Here is a 14,548-nt window from a genome sequence, read left to right as displayed (position 1 = left end):
TCTTGGAATGCCTTGGTGATGACTTGGATATAAACAACAGATCCAAGTTTACCTTTATGAGTGACATGCAAAAGGGTCTTATACAGGCTGTAGATAAGTTGTTTCCTTCTGCAGAGCATAGGTTTTGTGTGAGGCACATTGAAGATAACCTAAGATCACTCTTCAAAGGAAAGCTTTTAAGGGATGCTCTTTGGAAGCTGGCTAGATGTACATCACCTACACAATATGAGAGAGATGAACAACCTAAAAAACTTGAACAAAAGGTGTCATCTTTGGGTATCTAAGATCCCACCAGAAACATGGTCAATGTCACACTTCTCTGGTAAGTTTTTAATTTTGTATCCTTTATTCTCTCATAACTTTCAAGTTTTGTCCTTTATCTGTTGTGTTTTGTTATAATAGGTAGAGCAATGTCTGATGTGTTGACCAACAACATGTGTGAATGTTTCAATTCAAAGCTGGTAGATGGAAGGGACAAGCCTATTATCACATTGCTGGAATATATCAGAGAATATGTGATGAGAAAGATTGTTACTGTGTTGAAGGTAATTGATAGGTCATCAGGGTTACTAACACCATATGCTACACAAATTATGGAGTCAGTGAAGAAGGAAGCAAGCAGGTGAGTTGTATGTGAATATTTACTTGTCTTGTAAATGATGTGAATGGTTTACATATTTGGATGATAGGTACTCTGTGCATTGGAATGGTGAGGATCATTATCAGGTAACAGGTCCATATGGTGATCAGTGTGTAGTGAACATGAGCACAAGTACATGTGCATGTAGGAGATGGGAGATAACTGGGATACCTTGTAGACATGTGGTGGCATGTATTTGGGTGAAGGGTGCACATGACAGATCTGTTGGCAGGCCAGAAACATTTGTCAAACCAATTTACACAATGGATAGGTGGAAGGCAGTGTATAGCTACAAGGTGTATCCCATCAATGGTATGAGTATGTGGCCCACATCACAAGTCCCAATCCAGATCACAGCTCCTAAATTAAAAAAGCAAACTGGAAGGCCAAAGAAATCAAGGAAAAAGTCAGCAGTGGAAATGGAAGATGGTGGTTCAAGGAAAAAGTCAAAGGTTGATGCAAAGGGCAAGGGAAAGGCTGTGGAGGGTGAAGGTCAGAAAGTGAAGGCAGTGAGAAAGACAAAGCCAAAAGGATCAAACACTTGTGGGACATGTGGTCAAAAGGGTCACAACAAGAGATCATGCATGAAAAATCTTGCTGATTAATGTGCCTACTGTTTGACTGTTTTTGTAGTTTTTATGACTTTATGGTATGGATATTTTTAAGTTGTTAGACTTTTTTTGAAGTTTTTCATGGTATGGATGTATTAAGTTGTTGTCTGGACTAATGTTGCTTTATTTTGTTGACTTTAATATGGTTGATTAATGTTTAGTAGTTGTTAAATGACAAGTAGCTTTTAATATGGTTGTTCATTATTTAACTTGGTTGTTGTTTGCATTTATGGTTGTTGGTAATGGTTGTGCAGAACTGCAGATGGATCAGATGTTACTTATTTTAAGGGTTTGGACATATTTGCCCTTGGATCAGATTTTACATAATTTAATGGTTTGGCAGATGGATGTTTGTGCAGATGACTCATTCATCCTTTTGTGCATATGGATCTGCAGATGGATGGATCAGATGTTACTTATTTTAAGGGTTTGGACATATTTTCCCTTGGATCAGATTTTACATAATTTAATGGTTTGGCAGATGGATGTTTGTGCATATGACTCATTCATCTTTTTGTGCATATGGATCTGCAGATGGATGGATCAGATGTTACTTATTTTAAGGGTTTGGACATATTTGCCCTTGGATCAGATTTTACATAATTTAATGGTTTGGCAGATGGATGTTTGTGCAGATGACTCATTCATCTTTTTGTGCATATGGATCTGCAGATGGATGGATCAGATGTTACTTATTTTAAGGGTTTGGACATATTTGCCCTTGGATCAGATTTTACATAATTTAATGGTTTGGCAGATGGATGTTTGTGCAGATGACTCATTCATCTTTTTGTGCATATGGATCTGCAGATGGATGGATCAGATGTTACTTATTTTAAGGGTTTGGACATATTTGCCCTTGGATCAGATTTTACATAATTTAATGGTTTGGTAGATGGATGTTTGTGCAGATGACTCATTCATCTTTTTGTGCATATGGATCTGCAGATGGATGGATCAGATGTTACTTATTTTAAGGGTTTGGACATATTTGCCATTGGATCAGATTTTACATAATTTAATGGTTTGGCAGTTTTTACTTATTTGCCCTTGGATCAGATCAGATCATATTATGCAGTATTCATCTCTTGGTTTATGGTTTATGGATGTTGTAGATGGATGTGTAGATAGTGCACAATGTGCAGATTGTGCATGATGTGCAGATTCTGCATAATGTGTAGATTGTGCATAATGTGTAGATAGTGCACAATGTGCAGATTGTGCATCATGTGTAGATAGTGCACAATGTGCAGATTGTGTATAGAATCCATCCAAAAGTCCAAAATAAACTAACCAAAGATCCAAATTAAATCCAAAATAAACTGATGATACATTGCTTAAAAGGGATCCAAAATTACATCCAAAATAAAGTCAAAATACAAATAGTCAACAACTTCAAATTCAGTCAACTAGTTACATTTTCATGGCAATTACAATTGCAATGAAAATGATCCAACTAATGACCAATATGTTCTTCATCTTCCTTGCTTGTTCTTTATAACTCTCTAAACTTTGTTCAACCATGTTTTTCGACTTCAATAAGCCCGGGATAATCTCCAATGCCCGTTCACACATTGGTGGGTCACGCCATCCAAGAAATGGGCAATCTGATGTCTGGAAAAGAGGAGAAACATGAAGTATAAACAATTGACTGGAACTTAAATCGAATTACACACTTACCATGTCAGGACAAGAGAAAAACCGACGACCTGGATTTCTATCAGTCCATGAAGTTCGAACAACTGCTACCTTGCCACAAACACAGTAAGCCATCATCAATTGAGCCCTGGTATTTGAATTTCGCATCGAGCCCTAATTGATTGAAGCCCTAATCGTACCCTGATCGATTGAAGGTGGGGTTAGGTTAAAAAGAGGGGGAAGACTGATAAAGGGTTTAGTTGCAGAGATATATGAAAGGACAAAACTACCCTCACATGCGCCTCACGTGATGGGATTTAATTGACTTTTTCTAACCCAGTTAGCGTAAAGGACAAAACTTGTAGGAAAAAAAAGTTTAAAGTACACCGCCTGCAAGGAAACTTAGAAAAGGACACGAACCGTAATTCGTCTTATTTTAAAGGACAAAATTTGTAATTCTGTCTAAAAATTATAACTAAAATATCTGACAACCTTTAGTCCTTTGTACCTGAAGAGCCTACCTCAGATTGGGGCTTCTGAGACAGCCCAGACAGATGAAGAGGTTAGCATAAGGCCAACAAAGAAAACCCATGAAGGCCCAACAATGACAAGATAAGAAGAATGAGTTAGTCAATAAGAGATCACATCAGGTGGTCCCTCCCAAGATCACTATTCCTTGACCAGTTGCTCAAGGCAAATGTGTTCCCTGGACCCAATCAATATCCAAGGGGTAAAAGCCCAAGTGATGAGAACTCAATAGGGAAGGGAAGAAACTGGACATAAGGAATACTCATCTTTGATAATTAATATGTGAAATGTACAAGGGGCCTCCTCCTCCCCTATAAATAAAGAGAGGACAATATTTGTAAAAGGGTAGACACAAGAATAAGACTCTCCTTTTACTTGAATACAACATCACTGGCATTATCTTTGAAATAGAGAAATATTGTATAAACCTTCTATGAAATGAATCTAACACCATTCTCTTTAGAGCATTAATTGAATCCTTTTAGTCACATAAAATATCAACTAGGGTTCCAACAGTAGCCGAGACTCCCCAAGCCCACTTACTACAAGAACAGCTGCAACATTTTAAGCTTGCTTCACACCAGTCTCTACGACTCTACATAACGTATAAAGTTGATCATTGTAGAAAATGATAATATTTTCCATGCCTTCTTCTCATTGATCTCCACAATATATAATTACAAATACAACTCCACGTATGGAAATAATATCTAGCCTAATAATACAATATACGCTAGACAAACTATACTATTATATGCTAACTATTAATCATCAACTATGGGGAGGCAGTGCCGGCCATCCACGGTGGTGGGATGTGAGATGCATGGGGTTGGGTGATAAGGGTTATATAACAATATAACATGCACATTCAGAGGGGAGTGAATTGTCTTGTCATTTCCTTGCCACAGTATTGATCGAGAACAATTATAACATTCAATTTCATGTGTGATGATGGTATGCGGGAAGTCGCCGGGGAATAACCACTGAATGTTGCATATCAAGGGTAAATTTAAAATACAAAGGGAGACAAAAATGAGAAGTGTGGGAAAGGTTTGTAACCATACAAAAAACCCTAAAAATAAATAATAAAAAAAATCATAACTCAAAATATGAATAAAAAACAAAAACATTTAAAAACTAAACTGTTTCCGCCATCATTCCCGTTCAAAATAATAATAATAATAAATTAAATTAAAAAAAAATGACGAATTGACACAATGCCGAGTTCAAAGGCACAATGAAAAAAATGAACAAAAGACACAATTATAACTAAAAACAAAGACAATAGATCGCAAAATATAACGAATGTCGAATAAAAATATAGCACAATGTGAGTAATGTAACACAATATAAAGAAAAAAAGAAGCAATATCAAGGAAAAAGACACAATCAATGACGAAAATAAACACAAAACACAATGATAAACAAAAATACACAATGATCTTTTTCACTCACCATTGTGTCTTTTTTTAGAACGAGAAAGACGGTGAAAACATTTTTGGGTTTTTATTAAATTTTGAGTTATGATTTTTTTAGGAGTTTTTTTGTGTGCCTACAAATCATTCTCACCCTTCTCATTTTTATTCCCATTTGTAGAATAACTTGACCCGCATATCAATTGAATCATTCATACCTTGATCATTGCAGACGTTGATGTATTTAACTGCCGCATCAATTGAACCATTCATAACCTTAATTAAGAGCATTCCTAACCCATTCCTCATCTCTATCTTTATAATTACACTACAAAACACTACATTTCTCTCACATATTCAATTAAATAATATATTTTTATATCTTTATCATTACAGTTTTCTCTCTCCTCTACTCAAAACCAATTCAACAATTATTAAAAAGTAAATATGGACAAGCAAACTTTCCCCAAATTTACTAAAAATCACTACCATTTCTCTCTTCACCTTATAATTTACAATCACAACCACTCAAAACTCCACCCTATAATTTACAAACTCTCCTCACATGAATTTAGGGAATGGGTTGGGAATGCTCTAAGACCACCCGCTATGGGGCGTGGTCAGGTGATGTGGCGGACGCCTCTGGGCGCGGAACACCACCAAGGGGCGCCCTTGGTGGTGGGGCGTCGATGCTCAAGGTGGTTGCAACGCTGGGCGCGAAAGGGGCTTTGATGGTGGGCCCTCTCTCTCTATCTCTCACATACACATACATACATATGTATATAATGGACGCCTTTACCATAGCAGGGCATCTTTGGGGTGGGGCTTCGATGCCCTCGGTGCTTACGTGGCGCTGACATGGCATGGTGGAGGGGCTTCGAAGCCCCCCACCATAGAGGATGGTCTAAGACCATCCTCTATGGTGAGGGCTTTGAAGCCCCTACCCAGTGCCACGTCAGCGCCACGTGGGTACTAAGGGCTTCAAAGCCCCACCCCAAATATGCCCCTCTATGGTGAGGGGGCTTCGAAGCCCCTTTAATTTTTTTATTTTTTTATAAAACATACACATTAAAAAATATGTCATCATCTCCGGTGGTTCAACGCATCTCCGTCCAACGCCTCCCCACCACCACAACCACCAGCAGCCTCCTAGACTCCTTCTCCTCCAACCCCATCTTCTCCAAATTACTCTCCCCGGACTTCAACTCCACCCATTTCTCCTCCGACGCACTCTCCTCCAGCACCGGACTTCAACTCCACCCTGTTCTTCACCAGTCGCCGGAACTTTTCGTTGTACTCCGGCGGAGACGCGGTGGCCGGAGAGAAAGTACACGGCAGTGGAACATGGTGGTTGGTGACTGCTGAAGAAGGGGATGTAGTCGTTGAAGAGGGGGGGGGGGGCACCAAAACAATCCCAAACGCGCTGGCCGTTGCAACACTTCACATCACCACGACCAAACCGCGCCCCGCTATGGTGTTTCGCGCCCTCCGCGCCCCAAGGTCGCCCTCCACGACACCCCATAGCGGAGGGTCTAACTACATTATTAAGTTTAGTAGGATATATATAAATATATATATATATATATTTCATTTTTATCCTTAACACCTTTGCATTATACGTTATACCATATGCATAAAAATATGTAAAACTCTTTAAAAAAAAGTTCTTAACATGCTTATGCTAAATACTTTATAATATAGTATAAGTGTAAATATACATGTTATAGGATACACTATGTATATTACATTATATACATTATATAAAAAGAGATGTATGGTAATCTATTCTTCTAAGCTTAAAAAGTTGTATGTTTCTTTAGTTAATAATTTTTCGCAAAATTGTACCTCAAATATATTGTTATATAATATTAATAATAACAACAATTTATGATGCAAAGGCAACTTTGCTCCTGATTTCACCATTTTTTTAATGGTGAAAAAACGTTAACTTAACGGTTGTGCTCAAACTGCATCAAAGTTAAAACGTTGAGAACTCAACGGGTTAAATTTGAAATGGGGTCGTAAAGTGCATTTTGGCGTTGACTATAGACTAAGAGTGCAAAACGTACTTCTAAGCAATCTGTTAGTACTAAATATGTTTGTAGATGCACGGAGTGAGCAACTGAGAAGCACTGTAAACATTATACCAACAATATATTATATTCTTTATTGCAACATAAAACATAATTTTTATATATATTATTATCATATGCAGTTTCGTTAGTCACATTGTTTCCCACGCGGGAATTCTACACCACAAGAAGTTGCAACATGGGCAGCACCGGGCATCTTAAAATATTTGCTAGTCTCTGGATCCTTATACCAAACGCAAAAGCAAGGTTTCTTCTCCTCTAGATTATCACAACACGCGTCCGACACTTGAACCTTTCGATTCCTGAATGCCGCTACACACGGGTTTAATAAAGACGGGTTGCAATCTAAGCCTTTAACTAAACTCGTTCTTCGTAACATAATTGCTATGATCATCATCGTCATAGAGATTAAGACGATTTTATTCATTTTCTTCTCACTAGAATATGTCGAAGGGAATTTGAGGAAGGAAGTTGATTTTCAGATGTTAAGGTTATGAAAAAGGTGGAGTATTTAAGCATCTTAAAGAAAGTCGTATCCAAATTTATTACAAAACATTAAAATAAATTGCAAAATCAAGTGGTTAATGATGTAATTGGATCACATATATTATTACGATATCAAAATTCAAAAGATATTACAAAGGAAAGTGTTATAGTTTCCTCGTGATGACATGTGATAACATTGATCATGGTAACTTTTAGAAAGATAATCTATAGTCATTATTTAATTATCTAAAAAAAGGTGCATTCTTGTTACGTTTGCGGTTTGAGTAAATTGGACAAAATGTGTAACTAATGAAAGTGTGTTTTTGGTTTGCTGAATTTAGAGGGTGTTTGGATAAGCTTTTAAAACTTGTTTATTTGCTTGATTGTTAAAAAAAAAAATATGTTTGACAATACTCCTCCAAAAGCTTCAAATTGAAGCTTTTTAAAAGTTGTTTTGGTTTTTCAAAAAACAAATAAGCAAAAAAACGTTTTTAAAAGCTCACCCAAACACCCCCTAAATAGAATTGGATTTTTTTTGTTTTGAACGGTTACTTTTATTCTAACCAACGCCCAAAGTAGAGGTGCACAGACCGGTTTAAAACTAAAAACCCGTTTGGGTTGAAACCGGTTCGGTTGGTCAACAAAAGTCAAAACTGGTTTAGGTTTATAATCGGTTTCGGTCCGGGTTGAAACCGGTTTCTTACCATGTTACGATCGGTTTAAGTTCGGGTTTTGACCGGTTTCGGTTCGGTTAACCGGTTTGGAACCGGTGTTGGTGAAGAAAATTACAAACCGGTTCCGAACCTACGGTTTCAATCGGTTCCAAACCCGTTTTTACATAATCGGTTCGGTTTCAGTTAGATTTTTTGATCGGTTCGGTTCACCGGTTTATTTGCCCACCTCTGCCATGAACCAAGTACACAATCAAATTCAAAATCCATTCTTAAAGTTTAATTTAATGAGATTCCAATTTCTTTGATAAATTCTCATTCCCTTTTACTAATTTTGCTAACCAAAACGCACCCTTGAAAACCAAAACCATAATATGATAAATACCAAATGAACCGTATTAGTCTACACTGTCCACATTCATTGTATCTAGTTAGTTAGAATTATTTATGGATTATGATTGCAAATTGATTTTTATCGATCTCTTCTTGATTTATATATCAACCCTATTTAAAGGGATTTGGTTAATGAGAATGATCATCAATTATCAAAAACTTACATGGTATCAGAGCCTAATATTGTTCCCTAAAACCCTACCCTCTTGTTTTTGATTTTTTCGGCCGCCACCATCCACCACCCCAAATTGCTGATAAGGAGGCTACGGCTTCCTCGACGGATCTCAAGCCGACGTTACACCCCGCCTACTCCGTTACAAAACATTAACTCCAAGATCCGTACACTTGACGGTTCGTCCCTCACCTATTCTCAATGGACAAAACTGTTCATGCTTCATGCCATTGCCTACAAAGTGGTCGACCATATTGACGAAACTGAAAAGCCAACGGAAAACAGCGAGGGTTTCGACGAGTGGAAGGAAATTGACGCGCTCTTCCTTCAATGGATCTATAGCACGCTCTCAAAACAATACCTCGACCGCGTGCTTGAACTCAAGACAACCGCTCGGGAAATCTGGGTTAAACTGGAGAATATTTTCCTCAACAACAAGAGCGCACGTGCCGGTAACTTGAATCAACAATTCTCTAACTTGACTCTCTGGTCATGTTCTCCCCTTCCCGACTACCTACAAAAGTTGAAAGAAATTGCAAGCCAATTAACCGACGTCGGGCAACCTGTTGATGAACTGCGATTGGTAATACAACCGGTGCAAGGTCTACCTCCGGAGTATGCCGTAGCCGGAGCTCTCATTCACCAACTCGCACCGTCATGGGATGACGCGTGTACTATGCTTCACCACGAGGAGATGTGTATCAAAAATCAAAATGCCGTCGGAAACTCATTGGCAGTTTTGGCCGCCACGGCCGAACCTTCATAAAACCAGCAAGATTCAAGGAACCAACAATCATACCGCGGGGGTCGCGGTGGTCGTAGCTGATGGTCGGTTAATTTGTATATATTTTAGCTCGTTTATTATTTAGTTTTAACTGTTTATTCTAGAACTATCGATACTTCATACGTGTATTATTGGATTTCAGGTCATAGGCGTTAAAGTACTCAATATGGACCAGTTGTGACACGGAATCAAGACCCGGGATGTCCAGCAAGCAAAACGATGAAATACTAGAAGATTGCTGTAACAGGGTCCCATCGCGGTACGCGATGGGCTTGCTGAAGGACCCACCGCGTACCGCGATGGGTGGTAATTTAAAGTTTGACTTTGGTCAATAGCGCTACGCGATGGACCATTGAAGACCCCATCGCGTATCGCGATGGGTGCTCAGACGGGAAATTTAGGGTTAAATAATATTTTTCATGCTAGAGAACCCTAACTCCGTTTTTTACAAAGAGAGGCGACTTCCAGCAGTTCCTATAGGCGATTTCACCATTGTAGCTCGTGTCAAGACCATATCTATGATCCATATCATCTATATTGACGATTTGATGATGCGCGGCTCGGCTAATCTCCTAGAATCGCACCCGGGATGTATAGTTTGTAACCTTTTACAGTTTTTCTCATGTGATTAAGAATACTTGTGTATTGTTATTGATGATTGATATATGATTATTGATGTTTGGTATTTATGTGTGTTCGGTCGGTTTAGGTTTACGTTGCTCTGAATGATCTGTTACCAGTTGCTAGATAATTAGTCATATAACTGTTTGGTTAGATTGAATACGATAAAACATACAATTACCCTTAACTGAGTCACACTGGCAAGGCCTGTTTGATAACCAGTGCCGTGTGTAAAGTAATTGTTGATGTCTAAGGTTTTGTTTGATTGATCAGTTTTCAGTTAATCGTTAATAACTAATCGGTTAGGTTGCGTGAGATACTGTTGGTTGCTTACTTGAATTCCCGGGTGTGATTTGCTTTGTTAATTGTTTGAAATTCGTTTACTTGTTCATTGCTTAGTTCTCTAAACTCACTTTAATTGCTTGTGTGATCAGCACTAAAAACCAGTCACTTCATAATTAGAAATCTGTTACACGAATACATTGACCACATACTCCTTTTGATACGATACCCTACTTGCTCTAACTATTTAGAATAATTAGGGTTTTGATTGACTCAAACGATGGTCATCAAAAAGGCGCCGTTTTCGGGGAGTTAGTGCGCTTAGTGTGTTTCGTGTTATTTGATTTCTTTGTTTATTTTAGTTTAGTTTAGTCATTTTTAATTTGATTTTTGGTTTTTTTTTATTTTATTTTTCTGTATTTTATGCGGGTTGTGTTAGTTATGCAGATTACAGGTTTATGCACACCCGTCATTCAGGCCGACAGTCTCCGTTAATTTACGAGCCCGAAATCGAGAGGTTAGCTCGGCAGAACCGAGTACAAAACAGAAATTCAGAAATGGAAGACCAGAACCAGAATCAGAACCAGAACCAGAACCAGAATAATAACCAAAACTGAGACCCACTCCCACAAAATAACGCATTTCACCCAGACAACATACCTGATCCACAAAATTTCAATAACCAAAATGACCAAAATCACTCAGCTCGTGCTTCCAGAACCCGACATCAAAACCGAAACCTAAACCTCAACTTTGACCAAGCCGGACCATCAGTTCCAAATAATAACCCCAACCGGCGAGTTCGAATAAATATCGATGATGTTCAACCGACTATTCCAACAGAAGATGAAGAAGAGGGGGTAAATAATGATAGGAACGAGGGTTTTGAGATTGAGAATGAGGTTGATCAGTGTGTTAGAAGGAATCGGTATGTTGAGCCCGAGAATGAGGGGTATGAAAGGGAAAATGAAGGGAATGAAAATTTGGAGGCAGAGGTAGAAGAGCCGGTTAATAGAAGACGTGCTGAACCAGTTAACAGAAATGGAAGGGGTCGAGACAGGGAAAATCGGGCGGAACGGCCAGAAAGAGTTCGTGGTATTCAGGTTAACCGGGACGGTTTGGGAAACCCCGGGGGGGCTTAGGAGGAATTATATGGCTCCGGTTCATAGTGTTAACAGTCGGTTCAGACCGGCTATCTCGGACGGAGCATCCCCGTTGGTCCCACAGGAACGAGTGCAAGGACAGCAAACTTTCAAGTCCCGGCCATCTTACATTAACATCGTTCCTCATTTCCACAGGTTGGCTTCGGAAGACCCGTATTCGCACTTAACCGATTTTTCGGCTATTTGCGGGTCTATTGGTGATGGTACGTTCGATCAGGATGAAGTCCGGTTGCGATTATTCCAGTTTTCCCTAAAAGACAAAGCAAAACTCTGGTTTAATTCACTGCCGATGCACAGTATCAGAAATTGGGCCGAGATGGAGGCCCGAGAACATAGGCTGGAGACGCGGGCCCATCTGGCCCGCCATGATGACTATTTTCGTTTGTTATTTGTCTCTTCGCAGGTACCGCTGCCGCAGTCATTGATTATCACAGCGGAGCAGCTTGTGGATCCGCCAGAGGACATTGTTGACGATCAGCCACAACAGTAGATTTTTGGGTTACCTTTTTACTTTATTTTGTTTTTATTATTCTCATGGTTTGTATTATATTAATATTATATTTGTGGGAATACTGTATGGGTAATCGGTTGGGTGTATATGTTTATATATCTTTTGATTGCTGCTGTGTTTGATTTATATGTATATTTTGTTGTAAACGAACTTTGTGGGTGTGGTTCACTATAAACCCTCACGAGACCCCACTGGTCCTCCCGGGCTTCCGCGAGGTTTACAGGGCTTGTTGCATATGCTAAATGCAATCGTGATTCCTACGAAAGTGAGTTAGGTCTTTTAATGTTTTTAACTAATTTAACAGAATTTATTATGAAACGACTTAATTTGGCTCGGTAATTGTTTTAATAAAATTAACAAATAATCATTTTCATAACACTTAAAAGACCTAAGTCTTACATTTGTGAGAAGCTTGCTTCTACACATATCGAGATTTTGCAGGTTCGATTGTCAGTTTGGTAATTAGATGAGACGAGAGTATACGAGTGTTTATGAGAGTTCACGAGCCGACTGGTCCTTCTCCAGTACTGTTGATATCAGGTGATTTCAGTTTCATAATTTATTTTGTTCTTATTACTTTAAACGTTAAAAGTGTAATTGTATAATTGTTAGTTAAACGCCACATTTGAGCCCCGAATTTTAAAATTGCTTATTCAAAAAGTCAATTTCAACCCCGTCCCTCAAATGTTCATTAATCGTTTATCATTTTTAACTTTGAGAACAATGTTAAGTGTTCTTACATTGAGGACAATGAAAACCTCAAGTGTGGGGATGGGGGAAATCTGAAAAATTTTAGCCCGATAGTACCTTGAAGAGTGTTCAGAAACCAAAGTTGTTAACTGTTAACTATTGCCATTAATGCCAAGTCATAGGTTACTGGTCATGTTTGGTTTTTCGGCTTCTCATTAGTCTTACTCACAAATGTTTTTATAACGAGAAGTTAAAAATGGGGTCGTTTAGGCGGGGATAACGAGTCATGGGGACAGGTACACGTGTTTATATCGTCAACCCTATTCCTCCGGAACGTGTGTGAGTTGACCCAAATATATATAATACACATATAATATATAGTACACACATGTCATTTGAGTGTTTTCACTGATGTTCATGGATTACGGGATCGTAGTTGGAAAATGCAAAAGTGATAGAGGCAAATTAGGTTAAGCCTCGTCTGGATGAGCGAGAGTGTGGGTACTGGGGGGTTGGGCCTCATTCATTATACATATGAGCGTGGGTAATGTGAGGGGCGGGGGGTTGGGTCCCTTAGAAAACATTTCTTGGACTTATTTTTCGTTTGTTTAACCCCGACATTATGTTACGAGACGATCCGGCTTACTAGGTTTATTTGTAATTGTAATTGCATTTGTATTTGTTTATGTTTTTGTATTTATTCCATTATTAAGCATCATGCTTAAAAAAATTGAGGAAAAAGCCAAAAAGATGTCTGTTTATATTCAGTTATGTATTCAGTAGTTCGTTGAGTTCGTCTAAAAAAATTGAAATCAGTATGTATTTAGTTGTTTATTTAGAGGTATATATTCAGTCTGTCAGTTGTATGGTAGTTTCGTTTATTTAGATGTTTTGTAATAAGCCGGGTCGGATCGTTTGAGCTACTTAAATATTTCCCTTCCATAACCTTACACCTGGCCCCGTTACAACCCTTTTAAGACCTCTTGATTTGCATTTGTGTCAAAGCAGCTTTATGTATGAATACTTGCTTATGAGTGATATTGAGAGCAGAGTGATAATGGCACATCTTTTGCTAGTCCATATATTAAACCGAGAGGAGAGATGTTATATTACGAGTGGTATGAGCATGTGTGCCTTAGCTGGAAACAAAGTACACTTGTCTGGGCGGCTCTATTGTTTTATTATAGCACTTAACCTTATTTATGGGATGTCAATCTATAAAAAGTGTCAGTCTAGCAAACTGGGTATGACCTTAAACCTTACTAGTATTAATGGCGATAATCTACATACCTATGATGGAGGTTGATGTTTGCTTTAGAGTTTTGCTTGAGGGCAAGCAAAAGATAAGTGTGGGGATGTGATGGTCGGTTAATTTGTATATGTTTTAGCTCGTTTATTATTTAGTTTTAACTGTTTATTCTAGAACTATCGATACTTCATACGTGTATTATTGGATTTCAGGTCATAGGCGTTAAAGTACTCAATATGGACCAGTTGTGACACGGAATCAAGACCCGGGATGAACAGCACGCAAAACGATGAAATACTAGAAGATTGCTGTAAAAGGGTCCCATCGCGGTACGCGATGGGCTTGCTGAAGGACCCACCGCGTACCGCGATGGGTGGTAATTTAAAGTTTGACTTTGGTCAATAGCGCTACGCGATGAACCATTGAAGACCCCATCGCGTATCGCAATGGGGTGCTCAGACGGGAAATTTAGGGTTAAAGAATATTTTTCATGCTAGAGAACCCTAACTCCGTTTTTTACAAAGAGAGGCGACTTCCAGCAGTTCCTATAGGCGATTTCACCATTGTAGCTCGTGTCAAGACCATATCTATGATCCATATC

The 14,548-nt window shown here is 38.7% G+C and overlaps 2 protein-coding genes across 2 annotated transcripts; both read left to right on the top strand.

The window, feature by feature from the left end:
• The first annotated feature begins 410 nt into the window (after window positions 1–410).
• Window positions 411–1,245, top strand: LOC143530960 (uncharacterized). Its single transcript, XM_077026368.1, has 2 exons — window positions 411–622; window positions 690–1,245. Exons 1-2 carry the CDS (start codon window positions 411–413, stop codon window positions 1,243–1,245), a joined length of 768 nt encoding a protein of 255 aa, XP_076882483.1.
• A 7,619-nt stretch (window positions 1,246–8,864) lies between these two features.
• Window positions 8,865–9,413, top strand: LOC143530959 (uncharacterized). The gene has a single exon (XM_077026367.1). It carries the CDS (start codon window positions 8,865–8,867, stop codon window positions 9,411–9,413), a length of 549 nt encoding a protein of 182 aa, XP_076882482.1.
• Window positions 9,414–14,548: the final 5,135 nt, after the last annotated feature.

Source organism: Bidens hawaiensis, unplaced genomic scaffold (assembly GCF_021521415.1).
Source record: "Bidens hawaiensis isolate Kalapana, Puna unplaced genomic scaffold, B.hawaiensis_p1.1 tig00009067_1, whole genome shotgun sequence".
NCBI lineage: Eukaryota > Viridiplantae > Streptophyta > Magnoliopsida > Asterales > Asteraceae > Bidens > Bidens hawaiensis.
Note: the sequence above shows the minus strand (reverse complement) of the source record. Positions and strands in the feature narration are given on the sequence as shown.